Consider the following 20,024-nt stretch of genomic DNA (forward strand, 5'->3'; position numbering starts at 1 on the left):
GACGTGTGGCCTGAGTGGACTGAATGGGCAGGCAGTCCACTGCATATGGCCAGATATCCAAAGAGGAGCAGCCCTACTGTGCGACCCCCTACCTCAGTGTGGCCTGCGCCTTGAGGTCAGTTCTCCAAGGACGAGGAGCTGCTTCCCTGCTCTCCATGGGATACACAGGGAGAGCTCTCCTTTGAGAAGCTACTCTCACCCACATTTAAGAAAAAGCAGTTCACTTATTTTAACCCATTATACCAAATCTAATTTAAAAAGAGGGAGGTTAGCTGGGCATGGTGACTCATGTCTGTAATCCTACCACTCAGAAGGCTGAGGCAGGAGGATTGACACAAATTTGAGCCAGCCTGTGCTACACAGTCAGTTCAAGACTAGCCTGAACTACATAGCAAGACCTTGTCTCAAAACACCAAAATAAGAGAAGTTTAAATTTTATAATTCCTGTTGGATTCCACCTTGGGATAGATAGTATATAGGAGACACACAAAAAGTACCATTTCTCCAAGAACTGATGTAGAAATAGCACAGGACCCAAACCAGAGCCCTCTGGAAACGGGTACCAAAAGAAGGAGTGACTGGTGTCTCAGGTTTCTAAGAACCCTGTGTGGGAGGGGGCCACTTGGCCATTTGAACTTGCATACAATGCTGGTGACCTGCTCTTTACCCAGTGAGCCACATTACCAAAATCTAATAGAACAGTCTGCAATTAGAGGGGCAAGCACTACCACAAACCCTGCTCTACTGAGCAACTGCAGGTGCTCATTTTCACTCTCCATCCTCACAGGACAGTGGCACACGGAACTGTCTACACCGCAAAGGTCCTTTCATGGCAGACACTCTTGGAGCCATCCCGGCACAAGCCACGCTCCTGCGCAGGGCAAGCAGCACACTGGCAGCACGTCTGGTGACACAAGGGCACCGCGCTCCGGGCCAAGCAGGACGAGGGAGTCGGGCTCCCAGCCTCAGGTGGGGCGTGCTTTCCAGTGAACTGGGAGGGCCCGCATGGGGACACGGCCGGCTTACTTGCTAAGCTCCTTGCTGTGTGCGTCTGCTCCCTGCTGTATCAGTCTATCCAGTACTTCCACTGGGGAGGTAGAGGGTGTGGAGTCTTCCTCCGGGTTTCCTTTTGCTTTCTTTAACAGCTCCTCAGTCTTCTTGCTGACAAAGTGACAGGCAGTCTTTGGCAAGGCCACCTCAAAGAGATGGTCATACGGGGGAGGCTTCCCACTTCCAAAGTCCACTCCCGTCCGAGGTGGAATTTTGCAAGGGCTGGGAGTGAGGATGTTGGTCTCCAAGGAAGTCTGGCGGTCCCTGTCCCCAGCAAGGCTGGTGTCAGCTCTGCCACAGGGTAGGTCTATAGGAGTAAAGGCTTGCTTTGGTGTGTCGGGCCCAAGCTTGTCCAGGGAGGAGTGTAAAGGTTCAGGGTTCGCGCTGGAGCCCTGGGTCCCAGAGGCAGCCGAGTGTGTCTTCCGCTGAGAACCTGAGAGACTGTCTCGGTAGAAGGGGGAGTCAAAGCCCCCTCGAGGAACCACAGGCTCAGCCTCTGCGGTAGTGATCTCAGAAAGCTCTTTAGATATTGCAGCTGGAAGGAGAGCAGGAAACAAGGAAGCATCAGTGGATGCTCAGCAGGGCCTAAGCTGTGCCGAGTACCTGGGGCATCCCTGTACCCAGCACAGGTCCTGTTAAACACCTGCCGTTTACCCAGCAGAAGAAAAACCAAGTCAGCCTTTGAGCTGGCTCCAGATCTCAGTTCTGGGACAGAATGAGGTCATGCCGCACTGTCTCACAGGAATCCCACATACATCACCTTCCTCCTTATCTTTTTCAATGCTGTCTTCCTCCAAGGCCAGATTGCCTAGAAACCCCGGGAGATCACTCAGAGTGACGGAGCCTTTGGTGCTGGCCAGCTCTTCTGAAGAGAAGCAGAGAGAAGTCGGGTCAGAGACGCACCGGCGGGTCCCTGCAGCTGCACAGGGCTTAGAGCGTAACACAGAACGGCTGCAATCATTCTTCCCACTGGACAGAGGCTGGGGACGACTCTCTCCGAGCCGACTACAGAAGGCCGAACTATTACAAATCACCTCATTGAAGCTACCAAAAATAACCCACACAAAATAAAATTCCCAGGCCTCAGCCTTCAAGAACAGATAAAACCATGTAGTTTACCTGCTTAAAACACTTAAGAGGTACTTGAGGGCAACAGCTTAAGAGTTTTTTCTTCTTTTTTGTTTTGGATGGTAGTAATGTGGATTGAGCCCAGGGCTTTTGTACTGAGCTGTATTTCCAGCCTTTTAAAAAACTTCGGTGGTTTTTGTTTTACTTTTTATTTTATTGGTAAATTTTAAATGTACATAATGACAACATTCATCATAAGAAGTTTTTTTTTTTACTTTGAAATAGCATTTTGCTAAGTCTCCCAGGTTGGGCTCAAACCTCCAGTCTTCCTGCCTCAGCTTCCCAGGGTGCTGAGATGACAGGTGTCTACCACTACACCCAGCTATCTCAAACACTTTTTTGATGTTATTACTAGTTTAACCTTTAGAATCTAGTACTTATTTCTCTTGCTTCTAACCCTACACATCAGTGGTCTGTGGTATTCCAGTGTCCTTGTTTTTACCCTTTCTGAGACAGGGTATTAACTGTACTGCACACTGGTCCTGAACTCAAGACATCCTCCTACTTAAGGAAAGCGTCTTGCCTCAGCCTCCTGAGAACCTTAGACTATAGGTGTGCACCACCTAACTCTGCTTTGGACACATATAATCCAATGTGAAGAGACAATCAAGATCTATGTTACCCAGAGATTTTACCTAATCCTCTGTCATTCGGAAGATGGGGTTGTCTGTGGAGACATGGCCGTGTAGATTCTGTTCTCTCTTCCTGAAAAGACAAGTGTCGTTTATATTACACAGTGAAACATGCTCCACACCTTCTCCAGCACGTTGTAAAGACTGTTAGAAAAAGTCCCGTGCTTCTCAGACTGCCTTTATAGACTTAAAAATGTTAAGAATCCCAAGAGTCTCTGTTTATGTGGTTAACTCTGTCAATTGTTACGGTATTAGAAGTTGAAAAATATTTTAAAATATTTATTGACTTAAAAATAACGAATGTATTGCCTGTTAATCCATACAACATTTTTATAGAAAAAATATTTTTCAAAAAGTAATAAATCTAGAGTGAAGTGTGAAACTGTTTCACATTTTTGGGAACTCTTTACCACCTGCCTTAATGAAGACAGCTGGATTCTCCTAGCTGTTCCTACATTCGATCTGCTGCAGTAGTTAGGATGGCTGATGTGGAAAACCCCGGGTCCCCAGAGACACGTGCTTCTGAGGTTAACATGTCCGCAGACCTCCTATACACTTGTAAATAATTACTGTATCTTTGATACTACACCCAAACCTGACAAGTGGTAGTTACCTAAAAGTTAGTTACAATATGGAATCTGAAACTGTATGAAATAACTTTTCATGCTGTGTTAAAATTTACTGGCCTACTTTATACCCTGAATGCAGTTCTGATCTAGGCATGATTCTGTAATGTCATACACTGGACACTTAGAGAATACTGGTTCAACAAGTTATTTAGTTTTCCTGAATGTGGAAACATTTCATTGTATGTTTAAAAAAATCAAAATTATTCCTTCCCAAGACTTCAACCTTGAAAGAAAGAAAAAAAAAAGAAAGGAAGGAAGGAAGAAGAGAAGGAAGGAAGGAAAGAAGCAGCGAAGGAAGGAAGGAAGGAGGGAGGGAGGGAAGGAGGACCTCAATCTTATCATAAAAGCTACCAAGCTCAGGGTAGCAGATTAAGACTTAATTTTCTAATTTTCATCTGAAAGTTGAATTTTATCAGCAATAAATTCTGTCAGTTATTTATGCTGAAGTGACATGTGATTCATTATTTAAGAAACTACCTGCAACTGGGCCTGGTGGCACATGCCTGTCATCCCAGCACCCAGGAGGCCGAGGCAGGAGGATCGCTGAAAGTTTGAGACCAGCCTAGGCTACAATAGTGAATTCAAGGCCGGCCTGAGCTACATGGAGACTTTCCCCCTCTTCCAAAAAATAAAACAAAACAATGAAGGTGCCTAGCAAATGCCCAAGTTTGTCAGTTACCTCTTCTTTCAAATAAAATTAGGGTTCCATGAAAGAAGGAACTAGTTCAGTTCCAATTCAAATAATTACGTAAGGGCCTGAAGCTACCACCATTCTTCGGTATGCAATAAACATTATTTACACGTTTCCTATTTTGTCACAAAGAATATCAGATGTCCATGTTCTCAAGGGCCCAGATTTAATAAAATTAATAATCTCTACTGCTTAATTTAGCATACATACTTTTTACTTTCCTGTTTGTTTGTATGTATTTATTTTGAGACAGGGTCCACTAGGTAGTCCAGGCTGGCCTCAAATTTGTGATCCTCCTGCCACTGCCTCCCTAGGCTGGGATTATTGGCACAGTGCCACCATACCCAGCTCTTTCCTCTTTTTAAGGGAGAATGCAGTATCTAGCAGGATGGTGTGGTACCTGTAGATCTGTGTAATGGGGCTACCTCTCGGCCATCTACCAAGGTTTTTGCAGCAGCAGAGAAAATGCCAATGCAGTGGGCCAACAGCAGCTTATAGTAAAGGTAAGTGTGACTTAATGGACGCCTGCATGGGTTTCAAGACCCCAAGGGAGGCCCAAACATCCCTTGCACATGCCTATCAGGCTATCGAAACCACTCTGATTCACACCCATCACCTTTGGGTTGGAGTCTACCTGGCATAATTAGGGTTCACAAAGTGAGGCTTGCAAGTCACTGTGCTTAGGCAGAGGGACAGCGGACAAGCTGGGACTCACCTTCCGGGGGTGTGTGGCTGCGACCTGGGGGAGCGAGATGTGCATGTAGTCATCCGAGTGGCAGAGTGGGGCTGGAGGAGGAGAGGTTGCGGGGGTTCCCAGGGGAGTTCCTTTTCCACCTGCTCAGACGAGGGTAAAATACTAGATCAACTGAGCACAGCTATCAGAAAAAGTGCCAGTTCTTTTCTCGGTCTATTACTGTAAATAAGGCTTCAGAGTTAATATCCTGGGAACTTAGCTCTCTCTCTTTTTTTTTCCCTAGGTTCAACTTTACTCATTCTGAAAACCCCAAAAGTTTGCATTAAGTGTCAAAAAATATTCAGTAATGCAAGTGCCGCCAAACTCACTATGGTATCTAAAAGACAGTTCCTTCTATTGTGAAATGCAGGCAAAATCAACCATTACATCTAAGACGTACATACCAGTTGTGCCAAAGACTTTACTATATGGGTGTGACAAATCAGGTAGGACATTTCCAGGAGATGTTGGGGGAGTGGTCATACCACAAACCACAGACGGGCTCCAAAGAGTAGCCTGCGAAGTAAATAAAACCCATCAGCGGGGCTGGGGATTTAGCTCAGCGGCAAAGCGCCTGCCTGGCAAGCGTAAGGTCGTGAGTTCGGTTCCCGGTACCGAAGGAAAACAAAAAAAAAAAACCCATCAGCAATGGCAAATTAATACTGTTTTTCTCCACAAGGTATAGATCTAATATTGTTTAAATTTAACCTTTTCAACTGGAAAAAAGCATCTTGTTAAAGCTTTATTAAAAGACAAGTTGTATTTTGTATATCTAGACTCCCAAGATGGCCCATGTGGCGACAGTAAATTTCTCTCTCGGGATAATTATCCTTAACAGGGCCTCTTGAAATGTGCAGTGCGCAACACTCCCAACCACACACTGAATCCTGACCCAGCTTCACCAGGAGGCAGAGCGGAAACAGGCACACTGTTTGACACCATACTTGTGGCGGCTCAGGTAACGGCCGTGTCGATGGGAAACTCAAAGAATGAGCTAGCTGCCCTGGCGTACTGAAGAGCATCGGCCGGGAGGTGGAGTAAGGGGTGGAAGTAGCATTCCCTGGAAGAAAAGGGAAGAGCAGAGGGGGTCAGAATAGGGTTTCAGATTGTTCTGGTACAAAGCGACAGTCCTCTAGATCATCCTATAACACGCGATTATCTGTGTTTTTAAAGTTTGAGGAGTATCCCTCTGCCCTGGGGTCTAAGGCAGTAACATCTAGAAAAGGTTTTTTGAATGCTCTTTGGCAGAGGAAGTTCAGGGAGGTCTGATATTGATAACCTGAAGGGGCACCTGGTGACAGTCAGCAGGTACAGCCTACAGAGAAAGCCTAGATTCCAATATGAATCCAGCTCTAAACTCTTTAAGCCCAGCAGGCCTCTCACTACATGCCTGAAAGTACAGATTTCCTTAGACACGGGGCCTCGCATTTCTTTGTGAAACACCAAGAATGCATGGCCAAGTCAGTGCACACATGATCTGGCTGGAGATCAAGGACAATTAAACTTGAAGGAGAAAATCATCAGAAGAAAATGGAGGCAAATTCAAATTTAAAGTATTTGGGGGACGGGGCTGGGGATTTAGCTCAGCAGCACAGCGCCTGCCTGGCAAGTGCAAGGTCATGAGTTCAATTCCTGGTACCGGAAAAAAAAAACCAAAAAAAATAAAAAAATATTTGGGGGAAAGTTGCTAGGAAGTAAACTAAGCCCTGCTCTAGGAAACAAAGATAAGCAATGTTTTCCAGAGACGAAGTTGCAAGAGCGCTGAGAACCAAAGTCACTTTTTACCATAGCTATTCTGCGTGTCTACATAAGGGCTTGTGGTGATGTCTGCGGGACGGTGAGGGAAGCGGGTGCAGAGCGGCTGAGACACAGAGTAGCCATCTTCATACGAGGCTTCGGTAGGGTCCAGAGAGATTTTGGCACACTCTATGACAACATCGTGAGTTTCTAACTTCTTCCACCTGGAAAAGGCAATGGAAGTCAAGAAAAGCAAATGGAAACCCACTTAATCACATCTCACACTTAAGAGGGCTGACTCAGGGCCAGCCCTGGGGCCGAGAGCTGCAAGGCCCAAGGTAAAAGCATTGCCACCCCAGTGCTAGTAATAAAGAATTGGCCATTCACCCTGCAAATCTATACTTTCTCTACTTTTTTTTTTGGTACTGGGAATCAAACTCAGGCAGTTTGCCAGGCAGGCACTGTGCCGCTGAGCTATACCCCTGGCCCTACTTTCCCTACTTAAATGGTTGGATCAAGTTAACAGAAACTAATTTGAAAGAAAATGTTCATCAATAAAGACTGGGCACAGCCTCAATGTAACAAACTGTGGAGCAGACACTGAGGGAAAATCTCCTTGGAACCAAGGTGATTGAGGCACAGGGAGCACTGGAAAGCACGAGGCAGATGAAGCTTAGGTCCCTGTCAAAGCCTCAGGGTTCTTCTAATCCACTCTTAGACCAGAGCTAGTGCTGAAACACACAGGCTACAGATCATTTAAAGAACTTCCCAGAGACTTCTGCTGTATGAACCACAGCTCTATTCCAGTAATTTATTCCTCAGAAAGACATACATCATGACGTTCTGCCCTGCAGGACAGTACAGCTGTGACAGAGGCAGGAAACAAGCCGAAGGACAAAGACAGAGGAATACCCTCTCCAGCAGCAGTGTTAGCATGCCACTGCGAAAGTAGGCTTTCAACACATCAGTGCTGACAAACACAGAGGAAGGGGAGAAAGGAACCTCTGGGGCCACGGACATGTTCTTTATTGTGACTATAACGTTTGTAAAACTGATTAGTGTTATTCTCTGTAAATTACAAGCTGTACTAACAATGGTGATTTAAAAAATAATATAATTTAAAAATATGAAAAGATGTAAAGTGCTTAGAGTACAATCATAAATTTAAACTCCCTAGAGATGTGCTCACAAATAGATCTGACAGCATTAAGTATTCCAACTGAAACAAATGGGAGGCTGGGGCACTATGGCTCAGTGTCAGGACTCTTGCTTGGCAAGGCCCTGGGTTCACTCCTCAGTGTTCAAACCAGAAAAGGGCCGGGAATCAGGGGCAATATTCATTTGCTTCTTTCATCTCTTTAGTATTTGCCAAATGTTCCACAAAGGCCCTAACAACGCACAGAACATTTAAAATACGAACACCCGCTCAAGCGTACTCTTCCCTCTACACAATGCTCTCAGAAGTGAATCCCTATTGTTGTTACTTTCAAATCAATTTCAACCATTACCCAGACTATGCAGGTGCTACTCATGGCTGAGCCAGAGCAGTAACATTTCCTCTCGCTGGGTTTGTCCAGGAGTTTTATTTGTCTGTCTTTTTCCCAGCTTTCTGTGTATTGCTAATTCTTCCTAAGCTTATTTTAGCAGCTCTGTAACAATGGCTAATACAACTTTCATATAAAGAAATGCAGAAACCTTCCAGTCTTAGTCTTCGCCCCTCTCCTCCTGGAGTCTGGGCTTCCCAGGCCACAGGCTGTTGTGCTGCTGTCATCCCGACACTTCCTCGCCTGTGATCCTGACCCAGGTCCCCAGCTTCCCGAACGCTGTGTCTTCTTCCTCCAAGCTTTTACCCTCATTTCGGTACAACACATGCCTGTGGCTACCTTGGGATACATCTGGTCCTTGCCTACCTGAAAGTATCACATACCTGTCAGGTAGCTTGGCTGGATACGGAATTCTAAGTTGAAAACATTTTTTTCTCATTTTTAAAAAAGGTTTCAGAAGCTGACACCATCCTAATGTCTGATCCTTATTAAGTGTTTTGGTTTTCTATCCCTGAAAGCTTTATTTCTGTGATATTCTGAAAATCGACAATACTGAGACTTAGCACTTTTTGTACTGACGGAGCTACGGGTTAGGTAAGTCCCTTCTGGAGGTGCACAGCTTTCAGCTGCACGGAACGTGTTTACGTCTTCTACAATTTCTTGAATTGCATGCTGGACTTCTGCACTGATCACACTGGATCTGTTCTCCTACCACCCATTTCCAGCCTTTGGCTCAGCTTTCTCATACAGTCTCAGTTCTATCTCCAATTCGGTGGCTGAAACGTTTACTCTGGCTGTCATTTTTAATTTCCAAGAGTTTCACCTTAGTCTCAGAATGGTCCTCTTTTGCAGTGCCATCTAGGCACAAGCACGGTGTCTTTCTCCGCTCTTCTTATCAGCAGTGTTTCTAGTACCCTTTTCTCCTCTTCACGCTGGTCTGTCTTCCTGTCAGGCTTTCTCCCAAACCCAGATGCTCTGCCTGCCTGGCCTCAGCGTGAGGAGCTGTTAGCTGACTGAGACGGCCTCCAAGCAAGTAAGGCAGGTCGGACAGCTATGCCCAACTGAACAACTCCCCGAATCCCATCATCTAAAAACTTGTTTATTTTCAAATATGAACCCACAGAGAGGAGAACAAGGGAGGCACCACACGTGTTTGCAACTGGAGAGCAACAGGCAAATGGCGACTGAGTAAGTCGTGGGAAGGGAGCCTAGGCAGCTGAGGTGACAAGTCAGCGCAGACTGCTCAGATGCTGAACATTTCATAGCACCCAGAGTTTCTAGGCCCCAGATGAGCGGCAAGCGGATGGGGACAACAAACGAGCAGACGGGGTTAAACTGTGGGAGGCATACTGAGCACTGGAGGGCCTCTCCCAATGTACACTCCCAGGCAATGGCTCTTTTCTCACCAAAAATCAGGGTTACTCTCTGGAGAGAGTAAAATGGGCTTCTAGAGGGGGGATTCCAGAAGAGCAGTCAGGAGTACTTCCCAAACAAGGGCATGAGTGAACATACACATTCAGAGTGCCAAGACCGCTGAGCCCTCCTCACTGCCAGCCTTCTTCCCAGTGGCAAACAGACCTCTACTAGCTAGAGATCAGAAGACTCTTTCCTACAGACCTGACCAGCTCAAGAAAACAACACTGACCGCAGCACCTCCACCAGCGCTCAGATAAACCAACAACAACACTCAAGGTCACTCAGCTCTGGGAACAGAGCCCCAGACACGGGCAGTTACCAGCGCCCCCTACACACGGGCAGTTACCAGCGCTCCCTAGACACCGGCAGATTACCAGTGCTTGCTTCAGCAGCACATATATAAGCAGATTACCAAAGCCTCAAAGATTTAAACAGAGCAAACGGAAACAAAAAAGAAAAGCTTAAAAGAAAGGAACTATGCAGGGAAAACAAAACAACAAAAAGTCAACATACCCAAAGACACAAGAGACTGTCTTGTCTGAAAACTCAAAAGAGCTCTTAGATATGAAAAACATGGTAGAAATGACAACTATTACAAAAGGAGGAAAAGCCAAAGGAAAAGAAGTCTGCCGGAAGTGGAACAAAAGAGTGTAGACAGACACAGAAGAGGAAAGAAACACAAGGAGGCCCCAGTCTCAGCGTCAGAAGTACTGACAGAAGGACAGAAAAAGCCAGAGGAAAAGAAAACGAGCAAAAAATAATTCAAGATTTTTAGATCTTAAGAGCTTCTCGGCTGAACAATAAGAGCAGACTCACACCAAGAATACCATGAGAAAAATCTCGAAACATCATGCCAACAAATTACATTCTGCATGCTGCAGCAGAAGAAACTACAGCAAAAACAGAGGCTCCAAAATCAGAATGCCTTTGGATTTCCACAGCACCACTGGCCGAAAAATGGCAGAAGAGCGCTTGTAGTTACTCACTGAGGCCGACTTCCAACTGCAAATCTACCCACTGCCAACAAACTACATCCTTCCTCAGAGTGCCACTCCTCCAGAACCAGAGTGACCCGTGAAAGACAGCATGAGATACAGGAAACAGAGGTGCTGCCCAGGAGAGAGGCAAGGCAAAGCTCCAGAAGACAAGCTAACAGCTGGACACAGGCCCAGATGACACTGCTTCCATAAAGAGTAGACCTGCCAAGAGGGGTGCATGCTGCAGACCATCCTCGAGGCTCCTGCTGCTCCACACTACCTGTGTAGCCAAGGAACAGAGCCAGGTGACCCTGGCCTAGATCATTTGTGTTCACTACAAGCGATGAGGCTGTCATTCTGTCAGAGGACATCCATTTTACCTCACTGAAGGATTTGGCCTGACCTAGTCCAGAGAACTGCAAGTCACCACCGTCTATCTCAGTCACATGTCTAGTGGGGGCCTCCTCAGACAAGGGTGAGCCTTGGGCTTCCCTGGCCTTCCTCAAGACCTTGCATGATGTCCTCAGGGATTCCTTTCCTCTCAAGGACACTGAAGCGAGACTTAGACTCAGACACTCTGCTCCCGCCCTCATCCCGGGGACCTTGCCTCTACCAGTGACAGGACTGCCTGTCCTGAGCAAGGACGGCTTCTTAATCAGCTTTTCAAAACAGAACACACACAGCAAATCTACAAAGACAAGGGAATAACAGAAAAGCAAGTAGTTATCTCTGAGGCGGGAAGGGAACAGGGAGGAAAAGGGTCCCACAGGGGCTCCTAGGATAAGGGGAATGTTGTTTTTCTAGTTGGGTGCCGGTTACACGTTTGTGCATGACTACTCTACTTCACATACACGTTGTGTACACTTCTCTACCTACTGCATGCCTCATGGTAAGTTGCTTTAGGCCAGCTGAGGCTGAATGGTAGAAGCACACAGCTGGCAGAGAGGTGAGGCTGGCTACAAGGGGATTGGCTAGGAGCCAGCCGTCAGAGTGGGAGACTGCAGAGGGTACCATCTGTGGCTCAGTTTCCTCTAAAAGGGCTCCAAGCGCTCACTGGAGAAGAAGAGAGGATCAGAGACATAGTGGGGAAGAGCGGAGCTGCTCACAGCTCCGTTTGTCCAATTTCCTTCACCTTCCTCCTTTCCAACCTCAACCTCAGCTCTACTGGTACCAAGCCTGGTGTCCTCAAGGCGAGGGCCACATTCCAGCCAGTGTCTCCAGAGAACAAGCCTGGGAATTCTGCAAGGCCCCACGGTAGGGCACATTGGAGGTGCCAAGCTATGCCCAGGGGCGACAGGCCCCGGGGAAGTCCACCACTCAACACGTGGCCCTCCTGCAATCCACTTATTCAACCACGTACTTCACACAAGCCTGGCACTACCAAGGGGTAAGCCTTCCTGGGGCACTGCCACCTCCCCTCCTCTGCTAAAGGAGTTACCAGTTCTCTGTCTGTGAGGGGTACCACTTAGACTCCCACAAGCTCCAGCTGTACAAGTGCTTCCAAATACAGTGACTCTACAAACTGAACATTTTTAGTCCCAAATAATTTCTCAACAGGGACACCTCCCATATCACATTTTCAGTCTCTCAAGAGAACCTTAAAACTCTTGTCACTCGATTATTTTCTATACCTTCGAGGGTCCAGTTCATGGTCCTTGGATCCAGTCACTAATTCCGGGTGAATTCGCACATGCTCCATCATTGGCTAGAAGAGTTTGGGTTAACAAATAACAGGTGTAAATTTTTGTGGCATATCCACACAATGGAATATTATTTGACAATAAAAAGGAGTGAAATGCTGATCATATTACAATATAGATGAAACGTAAACACTGTGTTGAGAGAAGCTAGTCACAAAAGAGCATACATTGTATGATCCTACGTATATGAAATATCCAGAATAGCAGGCCTTCATCATAAAGACAGAAAGGCAACTAGTGGTTGTCTAAGGATGAACTGGGCTTGTAGGAGAAAGCTGGATTCCTTTTCAAAATTTTTCTACCTACCACTTAATGCAGACATTATAAATGTAACCCATCCATCCAAAGTACTTGCACCAAGTACTGTATCAAATAAGCAGTTTTAACTTACCTTGACCACTTCTTCAAAAGTCTCCAAGTTTTCCTTCATACTGTAGTGAGAACGCAGAAAGGAGACAAAGTTGCAGGGATACATTCCGTAAAGGCGGTGGAAGAGGGCATAAACACTGGCATGGAGATGGACAAGGTAGATTTCCGTCACGTGGCCTAAGAAAGGAAACCAGCGAAAGGAGACCTGAGTTGCCAATAAGAGTCTTCCAGGTGCACAACACATGAACACGCAGAGTGGTTCTCTCAAATGCAAACCTGAACCACCACATGGCCTCTGCTCAAAATCCACCAATGGCTCCCATGGCCTTTGGACATCGTGCCCCTAAAAGGAGTCCCAACATTCTGGTAACACTGAACTACTTTTATGATGACAGTTGTGCTTCTTACAATTTCTAATTTTGCTTTTCTTGCTCAATTCAGCGTATGTGTCTTGAGAAAAGAACCACCCTACTCAGCTGTCGCCAGTACCTTGCAGTGCTCAGAATACAAGAAGCACCCAAGTGTTTGTGGAACAAATGTGTGAAAGCCTTTTAAAATCAGGATGCAGTCTCAACGACGCAGGCTTATAACTAAAGAGCAAAAAGAAACCATTATCCAGAAAGTAGATGAAGTTGCTAGGAGTGGAAGAATTTGACAATTGCACTAATCTAGCCTTAGACCGTGTGGAAAACCCCGCTCCTCCATGATAATGGATACTGGACATTGCCTTCTCCCAAAGATCCTACGAAATGAACTGCCATCACATGGGACTGCTTATTACTGTCCGGGAAACCACAGCATTCTCTCACAGACCCTAATGTATTTCATCCTTTCTATATGACTACTTCATGGCAGCATCACAAAAAGATTGTAAATTTCACAGGCTTGTAGCTTCTGAATCACTTGATAGAGCTGTGCCACCTGCTGATCTAGAAAAATAATCCCAGTGCCCTTGAAACAGGAATGATAATTGGCACATGTTACATTTTCTCTCCTCCTTCTACATGTACAATGAACAGGTTCTCAGAACCAAAGTCTGTGTTCTGCCACAAAACATCATCAGAGTAAAATAAAAATGTGACATTTGTTTAATCATCTCTGCAACCACAGAGGTTGAAACTGTTTCAGTTTACTCAAAATCAAAAAGGTTTCTATCACATCACTGTTTCTCTGACAATTAATCCTCTTAAGCCAACAAAATAAGGACAGTATCTCACCAGCCATGCCTTTGGTATGTGCCTAAATGAACACACCCAAGGATTTTCTCATCTGTCCAGTGACCACTCATTTCTGCCCTCACAGTACAGGATCTGTGGATCAGGAGCCTGCCAGAGATACAAGGACGCTGTACCTGGTTTCTTCAGACACCATGATGAAAGACGGCCAAAGATATCAAAGAAATCAAGAAGATGCTGCTTCCCAGACTGTGGAATCATTGGTAGCATGGTGATCAACACCAAGACACCTGTTGTGAGGACGACGACGTCAGTGTCCATCTGCAGAAGGCAAGGCAAAGAAGAAACACTTGTTGGGCACAGCACTGGGCAGCAGGTAAGGTTCTAAATACTGACAGACCACAAATCACATGTTCCTCAGTACTCAGGTCCCCTATCCCTCAGGATCGGAGGAAAAGCATTGAAATGGACTTCAGAGAACAAGCAGTGAGGTGTAGATCTGCTGTGATGAATCTGGGAGGGTCATCTGCAATATGCCCATACAACTGCCATACACAGGAGATGCATTTAACTTGGTCTGGAGACTCCTAAGTTATAATACCTCAGGACCCCCTACTTATAATACTTGCATAGTGACACAAAAAGTTGTTTCCTAACAAAGCACAGAACACTGCTCTGTTTTCACCCATTCAGTCAAATCCTACAATATTTATTTTTTGTTACGTCAATTTTTTAAAACACTACATACTGGAAATAATTCCCTGTGGAGTTATTTGTTGTTGCTGTTTGTTTTTTCTATTGCTGGGATAGAACCCAGGGCCTCATGTATGCTAGGCAAGCACTCTACCATGGAGATATATTCACTGTTTCATTTTTTAAGGACTGTAATTGTAGAAAAAATGAGAATAGCACTAACAAGTTGATGACTCACTTTCACAGCAGTAGAGATCTGCAAATAAAGTTCTGTCCATACTTTAAATATCAAGTCAACATTAGGATAATTGAAGACACTTGACACCAGTGGATAATGAATCAGCTCAAGCCAGATACAGCAACTCACTTGACCCATAATTAAATTAAGGATGTTTGCCAAGTAACTGAAATTAAGATTTATGAAACACAACATTAATCAAGAGACCATGCAGGCTATGGTACCCATTATTATTAGAAAAGAAATCTATGAATCTGAAAGTAAAGTTTCAAATATACTTAATTTTTACACCAAGCCCCAACCTTTTTTGTGGCAGGTAAGTGGTAAGAAGAATACACTGGCAGGAGAACCGAGAGTATATGATGGGACTACATGAGTCCCAGCATAAAAGACAACCTAACTTCAGTGACCTAACATTCTAACTGAAGACCTAGATAACAGCCCATAATTAACAGTCAATAGGCTTACCCTTTTAGAAAAGATAAAAGTGTTTAGCAATCCTCGAAATTGGATTATCTCTTCAACAATCCCTTTGTTCAAAGAATATGAAGTTGTTGAAACTGTCCTGCTTTGTGTGTGTGTGTTGTGTGTCTGTGCTGTTTCTGTTCCTGCTTTTTCTTTATATCAAATGCATGATTTTACAATACCTAACTAATGTGACTCCTCGGGACTTTAGGGATAGTAAGAGTTTACCCTTATTGGCAAGACACAAAAATCAATGTGCATGGTGCTGTATCAAGTGAATGTGAAGGTGCTGCCATCCTGGAACAAATACTACTAGATACGTTCACGTCTCTGTGAGGCACAGGCTACTAATGCTAAGCACATTTTCTTATTTTATGGAAGGAAATAAGCCTAGGAACTAAAACAGATTAAGAAAATGCCTCTGAGTATTTCAGCAAGCCACTGTCAAAATTAAAGCCATAAAGTTCAAATTCTGACTATTTAAGAAAAATATACCTAATTCAATACCAGAAAAAGTAGACTATAGCTCAGTAGCACCTCTATCAACAAAATCTTTATTTATAGCTGCCACTGGAAGTAACATGCTCTTAGACGGTTAAAAAGACCTCTAGCCATTTTTCTACTGAAAGACAAATTCCTAAAAGAGAACTCCACAAACTGTAATGACAGGAAGGCTAGACAATGACGAAAGCAAAGATATTTGGAGCCACAGAACACTGAAGCCATCTGACTGAAATTGTACCTTATTTGCTCAGACAAAAAGACACTCGACGGTTGTGGTGATACACCTGAGAATTATGAAGTTTTAACTCCAGACTACATTACATTAAAGAAATACCTACAAGGGTTTAACTTCTGAAAGTTAACATCCAGCTGACCTGCTGTGAGTCACTCAGACCACCATTTCGTTCAAATCCCCACAGACATCTTACCTTGAGACATTTTAGTAAAGTAGGCAAAAGAGGTGCTTGAGAGAGTTTATGCTTCCACGATGGCTGCAGTCTCACGACGTGCCCCAGCAACAAGAGGATGGATAAACGGGTAGCAGCCTTGCCCACGTATTCATTGATTTTGTCCAGAAGGTGCTGAAAATGTAAAAGAACACGGAGAAACCTCACACGAATGTATGAAGTTAGCCCAAACACAGGCAGCAGTGATGGACTTCAGCCTCTCAAGTCTCCCCTCTGATGTACATTGGTAAAGAGATCAAACATAAGATTTTCAAAACCATGTTTGCAAACAAAATAGAACTGCCCATGGCCTGAGAACCACCAGTGTGCAATTCCTGAAAAAGGGTGCTTATCACATGAGCCGCAGGTGCGGGGGGGAGGGGGGGGCCACGGTGCACGACACACAAGTGCCCTCGGCCTCTCTCCGCTCTTACTATAACCACTGACCCCAAATCTGTGGCAGGTTATTGAAGCTGTGAGGGGTCCGGCTGGAAGCCACTTATTGCAAGAACTTCCCAGCATGCACACTTTCGCCCTAAATACAAACTAAACGGTGGCAAAAATTACAATTTAGCCTGAGTACAGGGGGGAAATGGTACTTTTTGTAAAAGAGGCACAGTGGTAAGATCTTCAAATCCTAGTGAGGGTGCTTGAATACATGCACTCCAGTCTGCCATTACAGTACATTGTTAGATATTTACCACACACAAAAAAAGAACCAGAGGAAAACAGAAAGGAACTGTGTACATGCCTGGTGCCAGGAGACAGGACTTACATCACCTACGTGAACTCAGGGATTTTGCCATAAAGTCTAAAAAGCCTACTCAACGCATGGGCTTAACAATGGATAGCATACGGGTCAAATCATTGCTGTACAATTAACAGCACTGGGATTATAAAATTTCTCCTACCAGCAAGATTGTTAAAAACCTCTGACGTCGGTTTTATTTTGTAAATGTTCCTGGAAATTATTTTCAAATTATTTTTACCTGGGCATGATATTACACGTGTCACTTAGAAGTCTGGAGAAGCTCTGGACAAACCATGCAGTGGTCTTGTACTCAAGCTATTACCCGACGCTTGCAGGATGTATCAAATGCCCCCGCTACCTGTCAGCAGTTACCTTATCATGCGGTTCTTGCAAGGTAGTCAGGATGTGCAACACTGGCTGAGAATTGGTTTCCAGGTAATAATCCACCAAGGTGTTTACAAGCATAGGACCACGGTCTAAACACAGAAATGCGCAATTTATGTACTCATTTCCTTCACCATTCTTCACTATCTCAAGTCACAAAATCCAGAAAACATTTTGTTATATGCTACTCAAAGCTTTATGTAGCATCACGTTTCTGCCTATTTAAATTTAGATTTAACAATACTTCCAAGCTTGTATGCCTAACTATCCATATAAGCATGCAAAATGCATCATTACTTTCTAAATTATAAAATATCCATGTCTATTGTTACATATTAAGAATATGTAAAGGTGCAAATCCTGAAAGTATTCATAAGGACCAAAACGTGGCTCAAATGGGAAAGCGAACTAGGTAGCGGGGGAGAGGGAAAGGAAGGAAGGGAAAGGGAAAAAAATGAGAAGGGGGAAAAAATAGAAACAAATCTTTTGTAAATAAGGACAGGAAGAGGCACTGAAGGGAGGCGAGGGGGATGGGGAAAAAAAAGAATCAAGTTCTACCATGTATAGGTAGAAATTCCCTATGATGAATGTGATTATTATGTATACCTAAAACATATCGATAAACTTAATTTTTAAAAAAAGAAATGCAAAAGAAAATGAAAGCAAATTCTCCTTACAACTTGCTCCAGCCCACTTTTCAGAGGTAAGCACCCTTAGCTTGGCATGTGTCTCTCAGACACTTTCCTACTGGCATCATCCCTTCCAACTTGTCCACATCGTTTCTTTTTTCCCACTGAATTAACAATGTATCGCAGACACCCTCAAGCACCCAGGACCTGCTCTATCCTTTTGACTGTCTTCCTGGTGCTCCCCTGCACAACTCCCCAGACTTAGTGTAACCATTCATCTACTGGAGAATATTTGAGTTCTCCAATTTTTCACCATAGTTCATTTCAGGCTATGATGAGACTCTGATTCTGCTAAGCGGCCAAATGAGCTCTTAACTTCACAACAAACACTCCAGAACAGCTGAACACTTTATACTTGTGTTAGCAGTGCTCATTTTTCACATTTTACAACTGCCTTGTAAATCTGGTAAGCAAAAAAGAGTTCCACTTAAGTCTGTATTTCTCTAGATTCAGGCTGACCACTTTGCATATTAAAAACTACAATATGATTTACAGATGAAATAATATATCTGAATTTTTTCTCTAAATTCTGTGGAGAGAATTAGTGAGGCAAAATGAAACAAAAATGGCATCAACTCCGACTCTGGGTTCATGGGGTCCGCTGTAAGAGTCACATCCTTCTGTGTGTTTATTTCTATAACTAAAGGTTTAAAATGCATACAGCATGAACCCCCCCAGCGTATGCTCTCTTCTGGTGGTTTAAAAAACTCTCTTCAAAAGGTGAAAACAAGTATCTGTCAGCTGGGTTCTAGCCGGCTCTAGATCCATCTCTTCCTGCGAGCAGAAAAGCTAAAAAGCACACTCCCAGGCTTACCGGAGTAGAGGTTCTCTTTAAAGACAGCCGTCACGTCGTTACGCACACCCAGCGTGGGAGAATCCAGCATGGAGAGCAGCTCCCCAACATTCGCTGGCTGGGCCATTCTCTCACGCCCCTATGCTGTGCTGGCTCCAGGACTTGCATTAAAGGCTCAGACGGCTCTTCATAGGGCCACTACCAGACTACAAAAAAAAGAAGATGGATGGTGTAAGCAATGATTCTATTTTCCCCCTCAAAATGGGTGTGATGGCACAGGCCTGCAATCCCTGCACTCTGGGCAGGAGCATTGTAAGTCTGAGCTCAGCTGGGGCAACTCAGTGATGCAGCAAGACCCTGTCTCAAAAAATAAAAGAGGCTGGGGATGCAGCTCAGTGCAAAGGCCCTGGGCTCCATCCCTAGTACTGCCCCTCTCCCCCCACAGTAAAAATATATCAACCTGCAAGACAAACCAGCACATGTATTCAATGTAGTAAAACATTTGGCTACAACTGCTGGTAAAGACAGGGCATGTGAATAACGCCATCTGTGATGCTTTAGGAAGCAAGAGCGGTCCTAAGGGATGCAATGAAGAGGAACCTCCAACACTGATGCCGTTGGAAACCAGTCACCACAGCAACTTGGCACTAAATTTTATTTCTACTTCTGACTCTATACTGGGTTCTCGTAAGAGTGTTTATGTTTCAAATCACTGATCAAAAAGAACTATAAGCACAACATTTTCTTCATCACCATCCCTTCAATGTCTAAAAGTTAGCTAGGCCACAGGTCTGCTAAGTTCAATACCTGGTGTGAACTAGGGATGACTTGTTTGTGACATATTCTCACACACCCAAAGGCTGTTTGCTGCTTGGCTACAGGATGTAGCTCTTCCTTCCATACAGCAGAGCAAACCTTCCAACTGTCAGCTCTTCTTAGTAGTGGAGCGGTTGACTTGTCTTTATGTACAAAAGCAGCTCATTCCTCAAGTGATACTGTGCACATGTATGACTTTTTTTCCTACACTTTAGTCTCTAAAGCTGTATTTTTTAAGTCAAGGAATAATAGCTACCATTTATAAGACTGCTGCTACAACCATCAGTGCATCTACTCCTTACACTACTACCTTGTGATCTGCCTTTCCATCCATGCTGTACCAAGGGAGAGAAACCAAGATCAGGCCCTCTGCTCTGAATTACAGAGACAAAAGGGGAGGGCTGAAAACGGAACCCAGTTCTGCCTAACCCCAAAAGCCCAAAGTCTGTGAATGAGACATATGG

At 44.6% G+C, this 20,024-nt stretch overlaps 1 protein-coding gene across 8 annotated transcripts in view; it reads right to left on the reverse strand.

Moving 5' to 3' along the window:
• Tsc1 (tuberous sclerosis 1) overlaps positions 1-20,024 on the reverse strand; it is a 47,956-nt gene that overhangs the window by 12,905 nt on the left and 15,027 nt on the right. For 5 of the 8 annotated variants that reach the window (XM_005408396.2, XM_013506600.1, XM_013506602.1 and 2 more), the window contains 13 exons: positions 18,766-18,950; positions 17,251-17,354; positions 16,110-16,262; positions 13,958-14,102; positions 12,629-12,783; positions 12,169-12,242; positions 6,649-6,824; positions 5,808-5,923; positions 5,268-5,379; positions 4,846-4,964; positions 2,814-2,883; positions 1,811-1,915; positions 1,027-1,585 (listed from right to left, as the gene is read on the reverse strand). In XM_005408396.2, coding sequence (XP_005408453.1) covers positions 1,027-1,585; positions 1,811-1,915; positions 2,814-2,883; positions 4,846-4,964; positions 5,268-5,379; positions 5,808-5,923; positions 6,649-6,824; positions 12,169-12,242; positions 12,629-12,783; positions 13,958-14,102; positions 16,110-16,262; positions 17,251-17,354; positions 18,766-18,871 — 1,994 coding nt within the window. In that variant the 5' untranslated portion in view covers positions 18,872-18,950. Of the gene's footprint in view, positions 1-1,026; positions 1,586-1,810; positions 1,916-2,813; positions 2,884-4,845; positions 4,965-5,267; positions 5,380-5,807; positions 5,924-6,648; positions 6,825-12,168; positions 12,243-12,628; positions 12,784-13,957; positions 14,103-14,712; positions 14,879-16,109; positions 16,263-17,250; positions 17,355-18,765; positions 18,951-20,024 lie in introns of those variants that run through there. The other 3 variants (XM_013506601.1, XM_013506599.1, XM_005408399.1) reach the window with 2 other exon arrangements.

This window comes from Chinchilla lanigera, unplaced genomic scaffold (genome assembly GCF_000276665.1).
Source record: "Chinchilla lanigera isolate Chin_1 unplaced genomic scaffold, ChiLan1.0 scaffold00112, whole genome shotgun sequence".
Taxonomy (NCBI): domain Eukaryota; kingdom Metazoa; phylum Chordata; class Mammalia; order Rodentia; family Chinchillidae; genus Chinchilla; species Chinchilla lanigera.